Source organism: Orycteropus afer, unplaced genomic scaffold (assembly GCF_000298275.1).
Source record: "Orycteropus afer afer isolate SDZICR_OR568_19922 unplaced genomic scaffold, OryAfe1.0 scaffold00036, whole genome shotgun sequence".
Classification (NCBI taxonomy): Eukaryota; Metazoa; Chordata; class Mammalia; order Tubulidentata; family Orycteropodidae; genus Orycteropus; species Orycteropus afer.
In genome coordinates, this window is record NW_006921623.1 from 2206931 (window position 1) to 2230087 (window position 23157).

Below are 23157 nucleotides of genomic sequence, written 5' to 3' on the forward strand. Positions count from 1 at the left end.
GCAACAAAATTACACAGTATTTAAAGGCAAAACTACAAGGGGGTGGTCAGAGAGAGTACAGATAATTGGTAAGTTTAAGTTTGAATTCTCGGAGGGAGTACAAACGATTGGTAAGTTTAAGTTTGAATTCTCGGAGGGAGTACAAACGATTGGTAAGTTTAAGTTTGAATTCTCCAATTATATGGTATGATAGAGTTCAGGGCTTAGTCATCGATGGTTCTGGGAATTGTTTACTAAAACTATATGGTCCTCGCCTCACCCCAGTTCCTGGAACTGGGGCCCGCCCTTTTGCTGGGCTTAATAGTGGCCTCTTATTGCTATATTAAAATATTACATTTTAATTTTACCTTAATTTTGCATTTCTAATTTCGTATTTACATTTTTAATTCCACAGTGGTTAAAGCATTCGACTGCTAACCAAAAGGTGGCGGTTCAAATCCACCAGCCGCTCAGCGGGAGAAAGATGAGGCAGTGGGCTTCCGTAAAGATTTACAGCCTTGAAACCCTATGGGGCAGTTCCTGTCCCATAAGGACGGTAGAGTCGTAATCGACTCGATGGCAGGGTGGGTGGGTACCCAGTGTGTGTGTGTTTGGTAGCGGGAGGCACCCAGTAAAAAATGGTTTGTTAAATGCAATCCGTTAAGCAGCGAACATAATGAGTCCAGTCCCTAAGGGGCGCTGTCATATTCCGTAGACCACAGCGACTCACTGTTTAACCTCTGGGGGTGGACTCAGCTCGCAAACACAGGGAGGTGCTGGCGGACTCCCCGCCTCCATCCACAGCGCATGCGCCCGTTGACCCCGCTTTGCCCCGCCCCTTCAGATTCCTGCTCTGGCTTTTGTTCAGGTAGGGGTGGTATACTGGGCACGGGCATCTCCTGAGGGCTGGCCTGGAGGGGGAGCCTCAGCTTTGTGGGCTCTTCTGCCCGCTTACCCCAGCTTCGGAAATCATCTGGAACTGTTTCTGCAGCTGCCCTTTTCCGAGTAGAGGCCCATTCCTGGGTCTGGGGGCTGCCGAGGCGTTGCTGGTGGCTAGCACACCCTCCTTCAGTCGCGGCTGTCCTGCCTCTCCGCTCTTTCCAGCTCCTGTATCCCAGGCCCCTTGCTGTCCCTGGCCTCAGAATCGGGTGTCCTGGGTAGCTTGAGGACACAGAGGTTGGGCAGGTGCCGAGAGTCACCGCCTCTCTCCCTCCTCCCCCTTCTCGCCGCCAGTCCTTGCCTGCCAGGCTCTTGGCAGCCAGAAGCGGGGGGCCTCCGGGAGACTACGTGCGTGCCTCTGCTTCTCTTGCGCCTCCGCCTTCTGCTTCATTTGTTTTTCTCAACGGAGCGGAAAAGGTGGGGGCACGCTGCTGGGGCCCTGGGAAGGAGAGCCTGAAATAAGCCAGCACCCTCTCGCCTCCAGGCCGTCCAGTCCTGCCACGTCCCTCAGGTTGGGCATCAGACCCTGCGGCCCCCGGCAGCCAAGCGGGGAGCCCACACTGACGTCGCAGGATAGTGGGGACCAGAGGCAGCTCTGACTGGCCCCTTAACTGGGGCTTTCTCTGTGACTCTGGGGCTTTAACTGGGTGTGTGTGTGTAGGAGTTGTTCCCCATTGTTTACAATTCTGCAACTATAATTCAAGAAGCACTAGTTACACCCCATTGTGCGCTAAGCATTGGGAATTACAGAGTGGGGTCTGTTCTGGGAGACTTGGAAGTAGGGTTGTTGGTGGTGTATGTGTCTTTATGTCTGGTTGAATGTGTGCGTGCATGCTTGCTTGCGTGCATGCATGTGTGTAGACACTAACCTAGCACCTGGTGCTATAAGCCCTCGATATGCCTTTTTTGAATGAATAGGAAGATACAGTGACTGAGGGAGCAGGGCTGGAGAGGGCAGCTCTGCTCACCCCCACTCTTGCCTCCCTTGGGCTCCTGGCAGACAAAAGTAATTAGGTTGAGCCTTTAATCACAGCTGGTTTCACAGGCAGGGGGACCTGGACTGATGCACCAAAGGCAGAAATCCTGGGGACACAGGGTGCTGGCCTGGCTCACAGGCATTGCCTCCCTCCTGAGACCCCTCCAGCCCCCACAGTCTGGCTGTCAGTAATCTGTTTTCTTTTCTCCCTCAGGCTGGGTTCCCTAGGAGCCGCCCCAGGCTTAATGATTGTCCAGAAGGTGGCTATAAAGGGAGCCTGGGAGCCTGAGTGGAGGAGGGAGTGGAAAAGACCTTACTCAGCAGATTTGGGCACTGAGAGAGCCAGCAGGCAGGAGCTGTGGTCAGAGGCTCTGGGTCCTGGCCAGTAGGGCTGCTCTCTTCTACCACCATGGCGGCCCAGGGCTATGGCTACTATCGTACTGTGATCTTCTCAGCCATGTTTGGGGGCTACAGCCTGTACTACTTCAACCGCAAGACCTTCTCCTTTGTCATGCCGTCGTTGGTGGAGGAGATCCCTCTGGACAAGGATGACTTGGGTGAGCCCTAAAGAGAAGGGTAGGGTCATGGCCTGGGGACACAGAACCTTCAAGATTCATTGGGTGTCTGTGGCAGTGTGATGTGTACAGGCATGTAGTATGTGTGGATATCTGTGCATAGCAGTGGCATGTGCTGAGTGAAGAGGTTCTGTGGTCCGTATTCATTTGTCTGGGGAAAGGACTATGAGTATTACCCATGCATGACTGAGGAGGGTTGTTTATTGTGTGTGTACCTGTGACTCATGGGGCCCTCAGAGGCACTGTTTAGGAGCTTCTGAGCATGGTATCCCTGCTGGTATGAGTGCATGCTAAGCCTGCAGGGTGAGTGTTGGCTACTGACATTTTGAGTATTGAGCACTGGAGAATTGGCGCAAAGACTTCATGTGCCTGGCAGGCTACTGTCTAGGAGGAACAAGGTCCCTGGCTCCAATCCTGAGCCCTTCGCCCCATGTTAAGAGGTGGGGCAAGAGAACTGCTCAAGGCCCTGGGTTGACAGCCAGGGTGAGGTGTAGGCAATGAGGCATATACATATCCCAAAGGAGGGGTGCTGTCCTGTCCTGATCCTTTCTGGTCTCCTGACAGCTGCAGCAGGAACTCTCCAACAGGCTAAAAAGTCATAGGTCAGCCTGGGGCTAGTGCTAGTGGGGAGGTGGGGAGAGGGAGTAGAGCCCTTGACTGAGTATCAGGATTCCAGCACAGGCGCTTCCTATTCCTCTTGGAAGGAACTTGTCTCACCCTGCTGGGCACCTCTATACACCTGACCCCATGCCTTCCTCCACCCCTCCTGTGCCCTCTGCCCTAACCCCCCAGGTGTCCTGCTCCCTGCTCCCCTCCCTTGCAGGGCTCATCACTAGCAGCCAATCTGCAGCATATGCCATCAGCAAGTTTGTGAGTGGGGTACTGTCTGACCAGATGAGTGCTCGCTGGCTCTTCTCCTCTGGGCTGCTCCTGGTTGGCCTGGTCAATGTCATCTTCTCGTGGAGCTCCTCAGTGGCTGTCTTTGCTGCTCTCTGGTTCCTCAATGGCCTGGCACAGGGGCTGGGCTGGCCTCCATGTGGGAAGATCCTGAGGAAGGTGAGTGTCTGTTTCCTACAAGCCTGTTTAGATTGGCATGGAGGATATCTGAAGAGCATGTGGGTGCATTCCTTCTTACTCACCCCTTCCACCCTCAACACATAGCAGGTTCCTTAGTTTCAGCTCAGCTCCTATTGCTTGTCAAGATATTTTAGGAGTCTGAGAGTGGTGGGATCAGGGGGCAGATGAGGGAATTGGCCTTGCCAAGCAGAACCTCCCTTTCCCTCATCCTTGTAATGTGATCTTTTGGGTCTACCACACTTAGCCCACCTTCAGTGTGGGCTATAGACTAGGCACCTACTCTGTTCCCCTCTGTCCCACAGTGGTTTGAGCCATCTCAGTTTGGCACTTGGTGGGCCATCCTGTCAACCAGCATGAACCTGGCTGGAGGGCTGGGCCCAATCCTGGCAACCATCCTTGCCCAGAGCTACAGCTGGCGCAGCACACTAGCCCTGTCTGGGGCACTGTGCATGGTTGTCTCCTTTCTCTGTCTCCTGCTTATCCACAACGAACCTGCTGATGTTGGACTCCGCAACCTGGACCCCACCCCTTCCAAGGGCAAGAAGGGTGAGTCTCCCCCTCTCAGGCTGACTACTGGGGTACCTTCATTTGTTAGTCATTCACACATTATTGTTGAGGACTGGCTGTGTGCCTGGCCCCATGCTATCAGTGATGTAGAGGGAGGCGTGATGATGGGAAGGTATAAATAAAACTTCATCCCAAGAGGCTCTTAATAGCAGACAAATGGCAGAGCCACCAAGTGCTGTGAGTCCTGTTTTGTCCTGGTCCTGCTTCACAACAGAGCCAGACTTTCCTGTCCTGGACTGCATCCTAAGCTTAAGTGGCTTGGGCACCTTCTCCCTCTGCCCTAGTCCTCAGTTACTTTCGTTGGCTTGTAGGGAGAGAGGGCCATGGGGTGGAGGGGACTCCATGCTAATCCCTGCTGTGCTGATGGACTCTGCCCCTCTGGCTGGTGAATGAATGGTGGGGGCTCAGGTGGGGGCAGGGCAGCAAGAAGCAGTCCCTGAGGTCTGGCCTCCCTCCTCCAGGCTCCTTGAAGGAGGAAAGTACCCTACAGGAACTGCTGTTGTCGCCCTATCTGTGGGTGCTCTCCACTGGCTACCTTGTGGTGTTTGGGGTGAAGACCTGCTGTACTGACTGGGGCCAGTTTTTCCTTATTCAGGAGAAAGGACAGTCAGCCCTTGTGGGTAAGATGGGTGCTGGGACAGGGGTGGCCATAGGGAGCATGAGCTAAGGCAGGGGAAGGAAAATTCAGGCCCTGCTTCCCTGTATCCCCTTTCTCTCCCTGAGGCCAGGTACTGTGCAGGTAGCTACGGTCAGTCACTCTTGGGGACCCTGTACCTCTCTGGGCCTAAGCCTATCTAGGATAACCCCAATACATAATGCCCTTCCACCCTTCCCTTCCTTCTTCCCACCACAACTTCCCACTGCAGGTAGCGCCTACATGAGTGCCCTGGAGGTTGGGGGCCTTGTAGGCAGTATCGCAGCTGGCTACCTGTCAGACCGGGCCATGGCAAAGGTGAGTGGGCAGAAGGGACAGGAAGGTGGAGGGTCCCTTTGAATTTTCCCAGCATGGCTGGGGCAGGCACCAGAGAGGTGGGAGCCCTGGGGCACAGGCAGGTAGGCATATGCTGATTTGGTTTGGATGAGGTAGCAATGATTCCAGGCTATTATCTTTCCTAAGGATGTAGATGATAAGGCTTTTGGGGAAAGATTTTAACTGATGTTAAGGAGAGCTAAAATTTCTCTCAGCCTAGTTATAGGCTCCTTTCACAGCCCCAGAAAAACCAGGGCAGGGGAGGGACTTGGCACAGCCCAAGCCTGCCCCAAGGTGGAGGAAGGGATATTGTGGAGTTTGGCCTCAACATAATGAGCAGGTCCCAGGGCCTCCCAGAGCCGTAGTCCAGAACTGTGGTGGGATTGCCAGAGACCTCTCCAGAGTCCAAGGGTGGGGGTTCTCTGTCCAGCTCCTAGGGCCTGACATATCTGGGACTGGATCCACAGGCAGGCCTATCCATCTATGGGAACCCTCGCCATGGGCTGCTGCTGTTCATGATGGCTGGGATGACTGTGTCCATGTACCTTTTCCGAGTAACTGTGACCAGTGACTCCCCAAAGGTAAATGAGGAGGGTTGGCCCAGGGCAGTGCACACAGAGAGAGCAAGGGCCACTGATCCGGTCTCCCTCTACCTGGGCTCCACTGTGGCCCAGTCCTTTCTCTGCTGCTTTCCAGTTGTTTGTAACTCAGTTCCTCTCCTCTGACCTCTGCTTCCCCTCCTCCATCCTGGGCCTGGTTTTCTTCTCTGTCTTGTGCTCCTCTAGGATATTGCTTTCTGGACTCTGGCTCTGCACCCTCTTGCTGAACTCACAGGCTTTATGGAGCACGAGGTGCCTTGTCCTTATCTCTGGTTCTTCTCCTGGTCTGTCTCACCTTTGTCCTACTCCCTGTGCCCTGCCCCTAGCTGATCCAACTTGCATAAATTGTGGGACCAGACAGCATCTAACTCTGTGGATGACTGTACCTCCTCCACTTGCTAGTACAAGCCTTTGGCATGGCAGTGTGACACCCACTCCTCTAGTTCTGTGGTGTTGATTGTACTGGGGAGTGGGGTCAGGAGTCACTCACTGTGCCTTTAGTATGATTAGCTGTTCCTGGGGACCAAGCATTCTCTCTTCTGGCAGGGGTGGGTAGGCAGGCTTCTCAACTCTGAAGCCAGCTTTCACTACTCTTGCAGCTCTGGATCCTGGTACTGGGAGCTGTGTTTGGTTTCTCCTCGTATGGTCCCATTGCCTTGTTTGGAGTTATAGCCAATGAAAGTGCCCCTCCCAACTTGTGTGGCACCTCCCATGCCATTGTGGGACTCATGGCCAATGGTAAGTGATGGCCTGTAGGTGCTAGTTTCTCCCTTGCCCCACTTGTGCCTTGCACACAGGCCAGCAAGAGGCTGGTATAGGGCCCACTGGTTCTAACCTCACAAACGGCTTAGGTTCTTCCCCTCCTTCTTGACAGTGGGCGGCTTTCTGGCTGGGTTACCCTTCAGCACTATTGCCAAGCACTACAGCTGGGGCACAGCCTTCTGGGTGGCTGAAGTGATCTGTGCAGCCAGCACAGCTGTCTTCTTCCTGCTACGAAACATCCGCACCAGGATGGGCCGAGTGCTGAAGAAGGCCGAGTGAAGAGGATGCAGGCTCTGCGGTGTCTTGTTCCACCTGTGACCTTTCTAGGCGTGTGTGGGGTAGGACAGGGGGAAGGGAGATGCTCCAGTTAGCACTGAACCTTTAACTTCCCTCTTCTGCTTTGTCCCTTACCTGAGTAACACTGGAAGTTATCAGAGGCTAATGAGGTCCCAGCTCTACATCCTATGCTCTATTTAAGATACACTTTATTCTCGGACTCCAATACCTCCTATTTCCTGCCTTCAAAGGGCACACGCCTGCAAGTCAGGGAGTCTCATACCCCTCCCTCCTCTGGGCCCTGCACTGTCCCTGTCCCACCCTACATCAGGAGTGTAGTTGCTCCTGCAGCTGCAGGGCACTCATGGTCCATAATTTTTGTCCCAAGGTCCCTCGGCAGTGGGCAACTGCTATTGCCAATACCTCAGACTCCAGGGGAGGAGAGGAAGCCAGCATTCCCACTGTATCCCGATACAGTAGAGGGTACTGGTGGAAAGGTGGGAAGACTTGTTCTAGAATATTAAAACTAGATTTGATACTAAACAGTTGCCTGTGATTTCTTCCTTCAGAAAGGGGTACTACAAGCCAGTATTTTCTTTGGAAAGTACTGTCAGTCCCTGTTCTTTCACCACTAAAGAGAGATTCCATTTCTCTGAAATAGGAAAGCTGAGGTACAGACTCCTGTAGTCTTCCTTTAAGTGCAAACATCCCCTGCCTTCATAGCACAGTACAGTTCAGTGGTCATTTTAGGAGCTACTGGGTTTCAGGCAGGTTTAATAACCTGATGGAGGGAGGCAGTATAGCAGTGGTTTATCAAGTATAGTCAGGAAGCCTGGGTTCAAGCTCAGGATATTAGTAACTAGCTTTTTTTTTTTTTAAATTATGATTTGGGTGAAAGTTTACAGAGCAAATACACTTCATACAGTTCGTACATATGTTGTCTCATGACGTTGACTACAATTTACCCCAATGCAACAGCTCCCTTCCTACTTCCTCCCAACAGTCACCTCTTCCGTGTCTATCCCTCCATGTACTCCTGCCCTGAGCTGTCTCCCTGTGCATAAACAGCCCTTCTCCCATGATTATTCTCTCCCAGGAGTGTATCTACCTTAGGTACATGTTCAACTCATATGTCTGTCTTTTGTTTGACTGGAAGCCACTGGTATGGATTCAATTCCAGACCTGAAAAGCTGCTAGGGGCCATGGTCTCAGTGGTTCCACAGAGTCTATCAGACCAACAAATCTAGTCCCCCCCTTTTTTTTCCTAAGTGATTTTGAGTTTTGTTCCACATTGTTCTCCCTCTTTATCCAAGATCTCCTCCATAGATCCTTCTCTGAGTGACTGACAGTGGTTGCCGTGCACCATCTAATTCTGGTCTCATAGTTGTATAGGCCGAGGATCGCATGGTGTACCAGTCACGAGGACTAATTGTTTCCATAAATTGTTGGTTTTCTTAGTAACTCACTTTTGAGGTTCTGAGACACAGAGGGTGTAGCTTGCTAAATCTCGTTTGTAATAGAATGTACCCCCTGGGGCTCAGATGAGTCTTGAGTGAGACAGAAGAGAGCCTAGTTCAAAGCACTTGATAAATGCTCCATTATTACTATCACCACAACAGGAAGTTAGCAGTAATTTTGTGACTAGATCCAAAACTCAGCACTCGGAGTCCTACGTTCATTCATTTAATGAACATGTATTTGTCTTATTTTCTACTAGAACATACTGTTTTATCTTCCCAGAACTCCCTCATCAGTCCTGTCTCCCCTCCAGTGCCTTTCCCCAAAATGATCAATCAGGATAGCCAACACTTAGGTCAAAGAAATGTTTATTACAGCCATTCATAAGCCTATCTCCTCCATAAATAAATCTGTACAGAGTTAGGGAGTAGGACTGTGATATGTACAAGAGGGAAAAGAGCATAGTTTTAAGGCTCAGGGATCTGTACATGTCCTCAGGCTCAGCATCTACCCATTTCCATGCGCACTAACATGATTGTTGGGAGCACCTTCCAAGTGAGAACAGCAGGACCCCAAGTGCAGATTCTCAGAATTTCAGGGTCCAGTGCAGGTTCAGCCTATGACCCAGGTCCAAAAGTCCCAGCCTTTTCTGCCACCTCCAGGGCTAGCTTCAAGTTCTGGTCAAACAGCTCACACCTAAGCCAGGCCCAGGAGGCACAAGTAAGGAAAACAGTATGAGGTATGAGGCTTTCTCCCCACTGTGGGTGGAGAGGCAGGGCCAGTGGAAACTGAAAAAGGACATGAACCCCAGGGAAATCTTTGGTTTCTCAAAATAAATAATCTAGTCACGTTTTATTTAATACTCTATTATGCTTCAAAAGGGAGCTCTAGTGGCATAGTGAGTGCCTAAGGCATTTGACTGCTAACCAGAAGGCTGGCGGTTCAATCCCACCAGCCACTCCTCAGAAGGAAGACTAAGCAATCTACTTCCATAGAGATACCACCTCAGAAACCCAATGAGTTGGAATTGACTCGATGGCAGTGAGTTTGGTTTTTTTTTTTTTTCAATTTTTCAAAATGACTTGGGAGCACCCAGGGGATAGTGGAGGGGCAAGGAGGCTTTGGCCAGGATCTGGGGAGTGGGGCCACCTACCTGATGGGCATTTCCAGGGAGTAAAATGGATTTTTGAGGGCAAAATCTGAGTAAATCTCATAAATCTTTCTAAGAAGAGAATCTATTCCAGCTTGCCTGGGATCTGCCAGCACCACAAACTTGATCCCTGGAGAGGAGCAGAGGATGGTTACAAAAGGTAGAGAATGTAGCAAATAATGACTGAGTCAGAACTGATTAGATGTCAAGTGAGTTTGATTTTGGTTTGGTACTACTTGTATAGCATTTTCAGAAGCCCATTTTCATTTTATTAGTCTTGCCACATACAGCTGAAAAGATAGACCTTTGTAGCTAAGACGAGACAAATGAAGTCACTTCTCACCCAACTTAGTGAGAGAACAGGTTTTAAGTTCTGTCACTTTTAGCCAGTCTTAGGGACCCTCAGGTGGCACAATCTATTTGTACTCATCTACTAAGCTAAAGATTAGTGGTTTTAATCTACCCCATGGCACTGAAGAAAGGCCTGGCAATCTGTTTTGGTAGAGATTATAGCTAAAACCCTATGGAGCAGTTCTACTTTGTAACACATGGGGTTGTCATTAGTTAGAACTGACTTGATGGCTATGTTCTTAGGTGCTATCCAGTCAGTTTCAACTCGTAACAACCCTACATAAAACAGAATGAAACACTGCCTGGTCCTGTGCCATCCTCACAATCACTACTATGCCTGAGCCCACTGTCACAGCCACTGTGTCAATCTATCTCATTGATGGTCTTTCCCTGCTTCTTCTACTGACCTTCTTTACCATCATGGCAATAGGGTTATCATTATTATTATTATTTATTTTTTTTTTTAAGGGATTCAGCAAAAAGTGACAGGCAAGGAATAAACTCAGGCATCAAATATCTGCATTAAGGAATTGAAGCAATGACACACATGATCCAAAGGCCATTTCCATTTAGTGTTCAAATTTCATTTTGGAACAACACATCTTTCAGAAATGCGTGCAGCATGAGATAACAATGTGAGTTTTATCTGCCTGTGGGATAACGAGGGCTGAGCATGCTGGGTGAAGTAGACAAAACTGCCTTAAAAAGAAGTATTTACTTTGGATTCACAAAACAAATAAATAGATGTAGCTGTACAATTGCCTTAGGAAAAGCCGACATCACCCCTCTTCCTTATGAAGGCTGTCTTGGACCCATCCCTTCCTCGGACCTGCCCACTGCATCCCTTTGGACTGTGTGAAGATGCATACCTGTCAATGTCTGGAAGCAGTGCAGTTTGAATGTATCTGTCTCCAGCATCTCAATGCCTGAGCTGCCCTGTTCAGGAGATAGCTGGGAGCCGATGGCAAAGAGCCTATATGCAAAGGAGGCAACATTGGGTACGCACCCCACTGCTGTCAGGGAGAAGTACTTTTCACACTTTTCAATGAGGAGACCCTAGCAGTTATAGCCAGGACAGCCTGAAGACGTAATGGGAAATGACTGACAGCAGTATCAACTTTTGTTAAAACTCATTTGAATTCTACATTTTTTTATTTTACACACCTTTTATAATAACATTTTTTCATTAAAAACGTTGAGTAAAATTAACACTCTGGGAATATGTGGCATGCTTACTTACCCAGTGGCTATGCATACTCCAACATATCTCATCGCAGAGTTGAGATCAAGAAAAGATCTTTAAAAATTACTTAGTTCAACTGCCTTACTTTAAAGATGAAAAAACTAAGACTCTGAAAAGAGAAGCTGTCTTAACAAAACCCTACTGTCCAGTATTAACCAAAATTTAGATATACCGGAGAAGTTGTTTTCTTTTCACAAGAATCCAACCATTTAGAAGGACGTAAAGAAAGATAAGTACTGCGGCTCAGGAGATTATACCTGCAGAAACACACAAAACCAGCCAGTCGAAAGGCTAAGTGCAGGTCCACAGACAGGGTTGGGGGACTTACGAGTGGAACATGGAAGCCAGCATGAGTTTCTCATTGGAAGTGAGGCGGGGCCGGCCGAATCGAATAGACACAGGGTAATTAGCAGGGTTGCTCAGGTACTCCAGTATCTCTTTTCCGTCGGCCGTGTACTTGCCGTTCACGTCCATCCCATTGATAGCCAGCACTGCGTGGCCCACTGCGGAGGTGAGGCTAAGGGTCAGAGAAACCTCAGCATGCGGATTCCGTCCAGGGGTCAAGGACCTGGCTCCATCCTGTCATCCCACACACAGACACAAAAGCCCTGGGTTCCGCCCCACCCCCGAGCCCCAAATTTAGCTCACCCCGGATGCCATCGCGCTGGCCAAAGGCAACTAGCACACGCTCGTCATGTAGCTTGAGCAGCAGATCAAGCGGGTAACTGAACGTTTTCTCAGCCTCAGCCCGTGGCGCGTAGCTGTCCAGCTGGTAAATCAGGCCGCCAGCTTTGTTCACTACATACACACTAAAAATCGCCATTACAGCCGCCACCGCTCCCGGATTCCACCCCTTCCCTACAGTCCCGCCCCGGAAGCGCAATCGACAGGACCCGCCCCTGAATTCCCCTCTCGCGTGTTCATCTCCCGGTCCCAGCGCGGGGTAGCCTGCAGCGCTTGCGCAATTTAAAGTTTGGTCAGTTCCCGGGGTCTAGTAAATTGTCTTGCATTTCTCTTTTCCGGTTGTTACTGCCGGAAAATCCTAACATGTGACTTAATCACATATAGGGATAAAGCCCATCAATTTTAGTGGGGACCATGGGGCAGTTTTTAGAATGTGCTAATTGAGAATTGAAGGAGCTCTAGTGGAGCAGTGATTAAAGCATTGGCTGTTAACAAAACAATTTGCAAACCCAGACCATCGCTGGAGAAAGATGACGCACTCTGAGTCTAAAATTTTACAGCCTTGGAAACCCTGTTCCACGCTGAGCTGGTTTTCCTCTCTACTAAGGGTCGCTATGAGTCGGAGTCGCCTTCCCGGCAATGGTTTACAAGAGAATTGCACTCCACTTCCTCCAACTTGTTTTCTGGGACCATCCCGGGCATGCCTTAGAACTTCTTCCTTGTGGCTCCGCCCATTGCCCCGGAAGTACTCATAGGGAGTGAAGGCTTCCGGACCTGTTCGTCAGCCGCTCTTCCTTTTTGTCCGACATCTTAGTACCGCTGTGGCTGTGTTATCTGCTCTTCCAGCTTAACGATGGTAAGCTTCAAGGATGTAAAGACATGGGGTCCTGAAACGCGGGGCAGTGTTCGGGCTCAGTTGAGACAACATAGGAAGGGAGCACTCCGTGAACTGCCGGACTGGCTTTCTGGGCAGGCGGCGGTGTTAGTTACTTCCACCCATGTGCTCCGGTAGTGGCGTTTGGAAGGGGCTGGGGACGCAGTAGTAGAGGGGAACATAGGATCGCCTTATGACCTGCGTGCATTCCTCCTTTCCTTCCACAGCCGCCCAAGGACGACAAGAAGAAGAAAGACGCCGGAAAGTCGGCCAAGAAAGACAAAGACCCAGTGAACAAATCTGGAGGCAAGGCCAAAAAGAAGGTAGGAATCAGTTTTTGTGAAGGGAGTGAGGGAGATTGGGGACGCGTATATGAAGTGGCTTTCAAGGTTGTGGGGTCCAGTAAGATTATTAGAAAGTTTAAGCATCCATCACTATTCATTCACTGTAAGTCTGTGTCATTTGAAAAATGAGGTGGTATATATTAAAGATCGTGTGAAAATTAAGTGAACAAAGGGGTTTGCGCCAATTATTTGGGGTGGGGTTGTATCTGCAGGCCCAGGGTTCAGAGCCATCCCTTCACTGTAGTTAGCCCCACTATCATGAAGATTTCTCTGATACAGGTTGCCTGGGAGGGAAAGAATGCTTCTGCTAGAAAACTGACGTTTCCTTCTTGTTTTTGAGCAGAAGTGGTCCAAAGGCAAAGTTCGGGACAAGCTCAATAACTTGGTCTTGTTTGACAAAGCCACATATGACAAACTCTGTAAGGAAGTTCCCAACTATAAACTTATAACACCAGCTGTTGTCTCAGAGAGACTGAAGATTCGAGGTTCCCTGGCCAGGGCAGCTCTTCAGGAGCTGCTTAGTAAAGGTGAGGGGTGTTTTGTACTGGGATGCTTTTGCAGGTAAATCATCCTATGTTAACCATCTTGTGTTTCTACTGGAAAAGCAGTTGGAAATGCTAAAAATAGGAGTGTCCAACCCATTGGCTGTTAATAATATAATTCCAGTTTTAACGTTTTCAAGTGGGATGATAAATACAGAGAATTACAGAGAATACTGGACTGGAGTAATAGTTTATCAAAATAACAAAAACCTTTGCAACAAAATAATTTTTATTAAGCTACCAAACTTTAAAGATGGATTGGTGGGATTAATTACCATAACTTCAAGTTACTGATCAATATAAATATTTAAGCTGTATGTTGTGGCTAATAAAATACAGAAATGGTGATTTTTTTTCCTAAGTTAGTAAAGTTGTGTGAGGGTGATTGTCCTAACAGTAGAAAATAGGCCCTTGATAAATAAGAATTAGATTATCAAGTAGTAGAACTGTACCTAATGCCCCTGTTGCTAAGTGTCTCATGTTCCAGTTCAGCCATTTTGTTTTAGTAAGGGATAATAAAACCTTATAATTCCTGGCAAATAGAAGCATCTCATAGATGCCTTACCCTTTCTTCTCTAGGACTTATCAAGTTGGTTTCAAAACACAGAGCTCAAGTAATTTATACCAGAAACACCAAAGGTGGAGATGCCCCCACTGCTGGTGAAGATGCATAAACAGGTGAGCAAGAATCCCAAGAGCTCATGGTGTAGGAAGCATGGATACCTTACACAAGGCACTATGGTTCTAATTCTTGGTTTGTTTTTTTACAGGTCCAACCAACTGTACATTTTGAAAAATAAAACTTTATTAAATCAAAAGAATGGGTATGTCTGTTTTCTAAGTAAGACAATTTCAAAGGATTTGGTGGACAGAATAATAGGTGTACTGAGGTAGGGGTTTGTTGTCGTGGCCTTAAGTTTAGAATACGTGGAAGAGCACCAGGAAGCTCAGGTTTTTTCTTTACGTGATTGCTGTTTGTTTCTTCCTTCCGTTTTGAATTGATGTCTAAAAGGAAATGAGGCATCAACAGGATGAAGGGGGAGGGATTTCCAAAAAGAGTTGGTTGGGGTCCTAGGACTGGGTCAGTACCTGGACTGCCAGCGGCGCCCGTTGTTCCAGACCCGGCCAAATGATGGTAGCCAGCATGCATTGGTGCTGGAGCTGTGATCAAAGTTAGCCCCAACTCGGTCTGGGGGGAGTTTCTTCAATTTCTCTTTCTCCTCTACAGTAATAAAGTTTCATATGAGTGGGAAAATTTAAAGAACCATTGCCCTTTCTGAATAAGTTTACTTACTTTCTTTAAGAAATTCTTCATAGGAGGGTCCTATTTGTTGGCTGCCAGAGCTCTGTTCCTCATCTTGAACCATCCAGGGAGGTATAGCACCTAGAAAGGGAGGACCCAACAGGCAGTAATTAAGTCAGACTTTTTAAGCTTTCAGGCTTCTGTAAAACATGCCCTAGCTGTAAGCTCACCTCACTTAGTTGAGAACTGGTAATATTCAAAGGCAAAACCCAGGAATTCTGAATTTTGAGACATTTGAGCACTGTGGGCTAATTTAAAGCAACAGTATTTGCCATCATGTAGTCTAAAATTTTAAAATAGCTTTAGTTTGCCATAAACTGCATATTTAAAGTGTACAATCTGATGTGTAGAGATCCGTGAAGCCATTGGTACAGTCAAGATACTTAATACCTCCAGCTATCATTATGTCCCATTGAAATACTTTATTCCTGTCATATCCTGAACCCTTCTCCCCATCCTCGGCAACCAGTGAATCTGCTTTCTTCTGTCAGTATAGTTTGCAGGAATTTTTTTTTGGTCTATCTTGCAGCATAATTATTTTGATATCTATGTTGCTTGTACCAACACTTCATTCTTTTCATTGTTGAATACTATTCCATTGTTCATCATTCGTAAATAGCTGTTCTAAAGATTTATGTACAAGCTTTGAGGTGAACATGCTTTTCTTTTCTCTTTGGTAGATAACTAGGAGGGGAATGGCTGGATCCATATAGTAGGTATATGTTTAACTTCTGAACTATTTTCCCAAGTGCTTGCACCATTTTACATTCCCATTAGCAGTGTGTGAGTGTGCCAGTTCCTCTACATTATAGCCAAATACTTGGGTGTGCTCAGGTTTTAAAAATTATAGTCATTCTTGTTCCACCTCCTACTTTGGTGAGTAGCGACTGGGATCTTAAAAGCTAGCAAGCTGCCATCTAGATGCAACGATGGGTCTCTCCTCGTCAAGAAGAAAGAAGAAAACCAAAGTTAATGGAAACAATCAGTTCTAGCAACTGGTACACCAACCGATCTGCAACCTATACAACTATGAGACCAGAAGAACTAGATTGTGCCCGGCTACCACTATCATCCACTTGGAAGGGATGTAGGAGATCCTGCATAGAGAGGGAGAACAATGTGGAACAAAACTCAAAATCATTTGGAGGCAAAAAAAGAAGGTGGGGACCAGGTTTGCTGGTCCAATAGAGCCTGGTGGAACCACTGAGACTATGGCCCCTAGCTGCCCTTCAGGTCTGAAATTGAACCCACACCTGTGGTTTCCAGCCAAACAAAGTACAGGCATGTGAGTTAAACATTTACCTCAAGTAGACACACGCCCTGGAGAGAACAATCATGGGAGAAGGAAGGGCTGCTTATGCACAGGGAGATAGCTCGGGTGGCAGGAGAGTATGGAGGGATGGACACTGGGAAGAGGTAACTATGGGGAGGAAGTGGGAGGGGAGCTGTTGCATTGTAAACTGTGGTCAATGACATGCGACGAAGTATATGTGAACTATTGTATGGAAAGTGCATTTGCTCTGTAAATCTTCACCCAAATAAAAATAAAATAAAATTGTAGTCATTCTAACATGTATATAGTGGTTTCTCTAGAGTTTTTGTATTTTCTCAATGACTGTCTTTTCATGTGCTTTATATTTATATTGTAGGCAGCTCTGGGGGCTTACTGCCTAATGCATTTGACTGCTAACTAGAAGGCTGGCAGTTCAAACTCACAAGCCACCCCTCGGAAGGTTGGGCAATCTACTTCTGTAGTGGTAACTGCCTCGGAAACCCAAGGAGGGATTGCTATGAGTCAGATCTGACTCGACAGCTGTGTGTGTGTGTGTGTGTGCCGGATATATGAAAGTTAATTGCCACTTAGACGCTGAGAAGGAGCCTTACCTGAGTAGATGTTGCCAACTCCTGGTATATCCTGTAATTGAAAATAGGGGGGAAAAAATCCTAGATATGAAAGCCAAGAGATGATAGAATACTTATTACTATAGAAAGGGTAAACTTTTCAAAGAGGTGGGTGCAGTCATCACCACAAATGGCAGTTTTCACTCTGGTTAAACCCTAAAGAGCACAATAGATAAGGACAATCTTATCTTCAAGAAGCTTAAGTTCTTAATAGTCCAAAATAGAGTCACATACCAGGTGAGGAAAACCTTGCTCTAACAATGCATACATATGGCAGGGGAAGAGAACTATATAAATTATACCAATAACACTTGTCTTACAGGGTACTTGGTCCATTTATAATGTGCTCTGGTGGTTAAACGTTAAGCTACAAACAAGGGTTTAAACCCACCAGCTACTCTGCAGAACAAAGATGATGCTAATCTGCTTATGTAAAGATGACACCTTTGGAATCCCTGTAGGACGGTTTTACTGTTTTCTCTAGGGTCACTATGAGTCAGAATTGACAGCAATTTTTTTTTTTTTTTTAATTTTTTAATGTCCATTTATAGTATAGATGACCTATTCAGATTAGCTTTCCATGAAAAAGGGATATTTGAGCTGACAGCTGAGGGGAGGAAAGCATATTTAAGGCAAAGGCAGGAAGAAGCACGATCACTGGCTAGAGTACAGATAGGAGATGGCAGGTGATATGACTGGAGGGAGATAACCCTAAGGCCGATGAAAAAGAAATGCCTAGGATGCTTAAGTGCCTGGCTAGACCACTCCCTACCCTCTTGAGGTATTATGGAGGTAAAATTGATGTATACACTCATTGATAGGTTGTGGGAGATGAAAGAGGAGAGGGGTAAGGATCTGTCTACATCTACAATGACTAGAAATAAAAGGAGTGGTAGAGGTTGGTTTGAAATGCCTGTGGGATACCCAAGTATCAATGTCCTCCATCCAGCTAGCATATAGGTTCTGCAGAACACAAGATCAAGATGTAGATAAGATCCCCAGGGAGGGTGAGAGAAGAGGCCTGAGAACACATACTAGGGAGCAGTGCAGCAAGAGGAAAAAGTCTGCAGTGGAGACGAGTGACCAGGGGAGTAGGTGGAAAACCAGGAGAGGGGTGACCTGGGAACTGAGGCCACTGACCCTTGCATGGCTTGCTTATGCTTATCCATTATACCTGGTAGTCAATAAACGTCAGGGGCTGTCCTGTCTCCATCCAGTCCAGCTTTGGAGCTGGTGGCAGATCCAAGTCTGAGGGCTGCTGTGAGCTGGAAGATACTTGTCTGAAAAAGAAAAGAAAGCCAAGCTGGCAGATGAGGTCCTTGGGCCAGAGTAACAGAAGCTCACCAGTGCCATGAGGCGAGCAGGGATGAGACATGTTCTTATTTCCCAGCTGAGGTTAGAAAAAAACCTGTGATACATCAAACTCCCAACAAGAAATTCCCTAACAGTCTTACCTGTTTCTCTCTTTGCAGCTTCCAGGTGTTGAAGAGCCCTCTTCTGGGTCTGGCACTGCCTGAGGCTGAGTTTGATTCAGGAAAAATAAATGTGTCTAGGATGCTTAAGTGCCTGTCTAGACCATGCCCTACCCTCTAGACCCCAGTATCATAAGAAGGAAACATGCTGGCCATATGGTTGGTATTGCCCACCTTGTAAACTCTTCCCTCCCTTTCTCCCAGCCCTGCCCATGTTCTTCACTGACAAGGCCTGTATCTGGTAGACAGGAAATGGGTTTTTGGAATTTCAAGCAGATGAAGAATGGAGTCCATGAGTTCTCTCAGAAAAGCTGATAGGTGAGATGCTGGACCTGGGTGAGCCAGGGACCAGTGGATTTGGATACTGCTCTGGATCCTCCAAAGGAAACCAACCTCTAAGACAGACCGAACCATCTCCTGCCGGCTGTGCTCTACCTCCCGGATCTGAGCTGCCATCTGTGGGAGAGAGGCTGCTTAGAAGGGTACAGGCTTGTGGGGGCTGGGTCCTTCAGAGGTTGTGCCTTCAACTTACCTCTTTGATCACTTCATCCTCTTTTTCCTCATAAGAATCCAAACCTCTTAACATGGATTTCTTGAATCTAAAAAGACAGTAAGTTAGTCTGGAGTCCCAGCCTCTGCCAGTGGTCACTCAAACTCCCTGCCAGTTGTGAAAACAAAAGGTCTCCTTCAAACCAAACCAAACTCTGCCGTCAAGCTGGATACAACTCATAGCAACCCCTCCTTGGGTTTCTGAGGTGGTATCTGAATGAAAGTAGACCACCCAATCTTCCTTCTGAGGAGTGGTGGGTGGGTTTGAACTGCAAGCCTTCTGGTTAGTAGTCAAATGCCTTAGGCACTATGCCACCAGGACTCCCATGATTTCCTTAGTAGATTTTTTTTTTTGAGAAATTTCAAACACAGAAACAGTGAATACCCATGTACCTCTCACCCAGATTCACTGCTAAGAGTTTGCTACACTAGCTCCATTTCTCTTTTTTATATATGGATGCATAGATCTAGATCTATGCACACACAATTTCCTTTTTGCAAATTATAACCCTAAATATTTCAGCACACATCTTCAAAGAACAGGAATATGCTATAAAATCACAAAACCATACTTGAGAAAATAGTAATTCAATGACATAAAACCTATACCCAAATTCCCCCAATTGTCAATTGTCTCAAAAACGTGCTTTCTATCTTCTCTACCTCTCACTCCCACCCCCAATCCCAAGACCCAGTGAAAGTTCCCACCTGGAATTTGGCTGCTGGGTCTCTCTAGTCTCCGCCCAGCCTAGAACAGTCCCACTGCTTCCCTCTGTCTTTATTATTTTGCATCCTCTGAAGAGCCCAGGCCAGGTGTTGCACATCATCACAAATTTCTGAATTTATTTGTTTCCTTATGATAAAACTGAAGTTAAACATTTCTGGCAAGAATATCACACTGATGATATTCTCACTGCATTACATCAAGAAGCATATAAATGTCAAGACTGATGGTGTTACCAATGGCAAGCTTGACCATTTATTAATTTTCAGACCGCTCCATTTTAAAGGCACATTTTCCCTTTAAGAATAATAAGTAATCTATATTATAAGAGTCTGACACTATGAATATTCTGTTTCCTTATAACCTTTCACCCAGTGATTTTAGCATCCACTGATAATCCTTGCCTGAACTGTGTATTATGCTGGAGGTACCAAAATGGTGATTTTTAGTTCTTTCATTTCTCGTTCATTTGTTGGCATTTTTTTCCAATAACAGACTTCTCCTTTCTTTCTCTTTTTAAAAACATTATACAGTTATGGTTTAAAAAATAAAATTATTATTAGGGACACCTCATAGCCCAGTCTGCCCAGAACAGGCTCAGTTTATGTCAGCTGCCCTGGTGTAATCATTAGTCTACCCATAAGTCTCAAAAGTAAAATCCAGGTTTGGGTTGAGGGTGGGGGAAATTCCAAAACCCACATATGTATGCACATATACATACATATATAGAGAGTGATCCCATGCTAATTATAGAAGCCCTGGTGATGCAGTGGTTAAAATGCTCAGCTACTATCCAAAATGTTGGCAGTTTCATTCTAACCCACCAGCCAATCTGTGGGAACAAGATATGGCAGTCTGCTCTAAAGGTTTACAGCCTTTGAAACCCCATGGGGCAGTTCTACTCTGTTCTATAGGGTAACTATGAGTTAGAATGAACTTGACAACAGTGGGTTTGTAATTCATTACTGTCATACACTTTGATGTTCAAATTATCTGATATATGGCTAGTGAGAACCCCTTTAAGTCAGCTCCTGCATCCTGAAATCAACCATTTTTCCAGTGAGCCCTGGTTCTGTTGAATAGAAAACAGTCTTTAGAACAAAAATCTAAGTACAAGCAAAGACACTATTGCTACAGAGGGTTCAGTGCTGCTAGCCCCCATCACCTGCCTCCTTATTCAGCTCCAACACCTCCATTTCTTATTGTATCTCTCTTCTGCTATAGTTAAAACCCTGGTTCCCAACATCAGTATGTTTACTCAGTTGTTTTATCCTACAGTACACACAAAGAGATTTCAGCCTAATACCAATACTACTATCAACAATAAAACTAATAAACAGAATTCTGGGAAGATGGCAGTGTAAGTAAATCATCATTCCAATCCTCCCCCACAAATACAACAAAAATACAAGGAAATGGTGCTTGGCTTTAGGGACTGTGAATCTGAGGAGCAGAGGAAGCAGCAGAGAACTACAAACAGGCAAGAAAAAAAATGTAACATGAATTGCCTAAGTAGGAAAACTTCCTCCCACTCTCCTCCCTCCTAGCCACATGGGCTCCAGCTGCTGTGAACTGGGGAAGAATAGCCTGTTTTCCTAACCACCATATCCTCTGCCTGTATAAAGAGCACCCTAAGATTCTGCTCTAAAATCAGCAAGGCCTATCTTCCCATTTGGTCCTTCCCCACCTGGCATTGCTGGCTACAAGCCTGCTGTGAATTGCTACAGACGGCCCCCTACAGTGGAGTCTGCTTTCCTAATCAACCACCTGCCTCCCTGCACATCCCATAGCTCAGGTCTTTGAAACCACAGACCTCCCAGGGATTCAGTTTGGGCCTGTCTGCTCTTACAAAAGGCATTGAGAACTGCCTGAGGCTGCTGTACACTAGAAAGCAGGCATCTTGAGGATATACACACACAGCCAACATATTTGGGAGACAAAGGCACTGAAAGCAGTAACACACACCTCCTTAGAGTTCCATCTGGAGTATGCCAGCACTGCCCCTACCTGGACACCGTCACCTGCAAGCCTACCTTGAGTTGCTATAGAAGGCCTATACAGTGGAGTTTCTCATAGTAAGTACTGGCGCCCCTAGCACACCATGGCTCAGAACTTCTTCAACTCTCCTAACCAGTGACTTACCTTGCATAATCCTGGGGGGAGATCAAAAACTTATCTTTCATCTGGACCTCAGCTTTGTTCTCCCACCAAAATCTGTTGGTTGCTTTCTTGTGCTCTGGGCTGAGAATAGAGAGGATGAGTAATCTCAGCTATAGAAAATTATTCAGACACCTAAGTATTAGATAAGTAATGTGCTCTGGCATCCTGGTTTCTACCTCTGCCTCTGGACAAGGCTGACAGGAATACTATTTACAGTCCCTTCAAGATCTCCAATCTCCCTTATTCCAATAAAATTGTGAGAATCTGAGGGGGTGATGGGTCATGACTTTGAGCCAGCTGCTGCCCAGCTGGCTTTCCCATTTATTGTCAGGTGTTATAGGTTCTGATTCATAGCAACCCTATGTACAACCCTTCCCAGTCCTGGGCCATCCTGACATTTGTTGTTATGTCTGAGCCCACTGTTGCAGCCACTGTGTCCATCCATCCTAGTGAGGGTCGTCTTCTTTTTCACTGATCCCCTACTTTACCAAGCCTGATGTCCTTCTCCAGAAACTGACTTCTCCTGATAATATGTCCAAAGTACGTGAGACAGTCTCCCATTTCAGCATACAACCATTCTAGCTGTACTTCCAGGGCAGATTTGCTCATTCTTCTGGCAGTCCATATTCTATGCTAACACTATAATTCGAAGTCATCAATTCTTCTACAGTCTTTCTTATTCATTATCCACCTTTCACATGCATATAAAGCGACTGAAAAATACCATGGCTTAGGTCAGGCGCAACTTAGTCCTCAAAGTGACATCTTCTTAATTTAAAGAGGTCTTTTGTAGCAGCCTCAATCCATCCACCCTGATCAAATCACAAAAAGCATCCTTCCTCTCACCTACTCTACCCCTCCTATATACGTAAGATCTTACCTGGCCAGATGCTCCAGCAGCCCTCCATGCAGCACGGTCAGGTTTCCGTGGCTCAGGTGTTTCCGCACCTCACAGCCACAGCACAGACACCAGCAGCGTCGATCGTGCTCTGGTACATATCGCTCCACCTGCGCGGCGCGGACAGCCTTGCGGGCGGCCTCCACCTGCGGCGGTGAGGGTTGAATGGGGAAGATGCCAAGCAGGGTTCCCTCGGGTCCTAACTACACAACCCTGCCATCTCCGCCCCCAGACCGTCTCGGCCCCCTCCAGCCTCTCGTCAGTACCTGGGGCAGGAGCCGCTCCAAAGCTGCCTTAAGCTGCCGCTGATGCTTGCGACTGTAGACGTGTCCGCGACCACAGAAGAAGGTCTGTCGGCAAAGAGGACAGTAATAAGCCGGCGCCATGGGCCCAGGACCCGGTTTCTCTGAAACTTAACATCCGATGCCGCACCATCCGGTGACCTCTGACCCTCAGGGGCGGGGCGAACCCTAAGGCTCCCGCGGCCCCCAGCGGTGAGCATGCGCCAATGCAAGCCCTATTGCGGCGGCGCAGATCTTCCGCCCGGCATCCTCTCTATTTTCAGTCAGCGGCCACTCAGTATCGTCAAATGCAGTCTAGCGGGTAAGCGTAGTCAGCAGTACTAAGCAGATGCGCGGAAAAGTGTGCACTGATGGGCTGCTTACTGTGTGTGAAGAAGCCCTGGTGGTGCACTGGTTAAGTGCTCGGCCACTAACTGAAAGGTCGGTAGTTAAAATTCGCCAGCCGCTCTGTGGGAGAAAGATGTGGCAGTCTGCTTTTATA

General features: G+C 47.3%; 4 protein-coding genes across 4 annotated transcripts; 2 read left to right on the forward strand and 2 right to left on the reverse strand.

Annotated features, from left to right (window-relative positions):
* The first annotated feature begins 2303 nt into the window (after positions 1-2303).
* Positions 2304-6723, forward strand: SLC37A4 (solute carrier family 37 member 4). Its single transcript, XM_007936447.2, has 9 exons — positions 2304-2451; positions 3293-3525; positions 3849-4092; positions 4575-4733; positions 4980-5065; positions 5551-5664; positions 5869-5934; positions 6282-6420; positions 6557-6723. Exons 1-9 carry the CDS (start codon positions 2304-2306, stop codon positions 6721-6723), a joined length of 1356 nt encoding a protein of 451 aa, XP_007934638.1.
* A 2072-nt stretch (positions 6724-8795) lies between these two features.
* TRAPPC4 (trafficking protein particle complex subunit 4) lies at positions 8796-11745 on the reverse strand. Its single transcript, XM_007936451.2, has 5 exons — positions 11571-11745; positions 11251-11425; positions 10549-10652; positions 9332-9458; positions 8796-8874 (listed from the first exon to the last, which is right to left on the reverse strand). The coding sequence occupies exons 1-5, from the start codon at positions 11743-11745 to the stop codon at positions 8796-8798; spliced, it is 660 nt and encodes a 219-aa protein (XP_007934642.1).
* Positions 11746-12459: 714 nt separating this feature from the next.
* RPS25 (ribosomal protein S25) lies at positions 12460-14040 on the forward strand. The gene is made up of 4 exons (XM_007936586.2): positions 12460-12477; positions 12708-12803; positions 13168-13351; positions 13946-14040. The coding sequence occupies exons 1-4, from the start codon at positions 12460-12462 to the stop codon at positions 14038-14040; spliced, it is 393 nt and encodes a 130-aa protein (XP_007934777.1).
* A 273-nt stretch (positions 14041-14313) lies between these two features.
* CENATAC (centrosomal AT-AC splicing factor) lies at positions 14314-22760 on the reverse strand. Its single transcript, XM_042780362.1, has 11 exons — positions 22641-22760; positions 22357-22520; positions 21459-21557; positions 18576-18642; positions 18437-18499; positions 18026-18090; positions 17746-17851; positions 16554-16584; positions 14661-14750; positions 14456-14588; positions 14314-14371 (listed from the first exon to the last, which is right to left on the reverse strand). Exons 1-11 carry the CDS (start codon positions 22758-22760, stop codon positions 14314-14316), a joined length of 996 nt encoding a protein of 331 aa, XP_042636296.1.
* Positions 22761-23157: the final 397 nt, after the last annotated feature.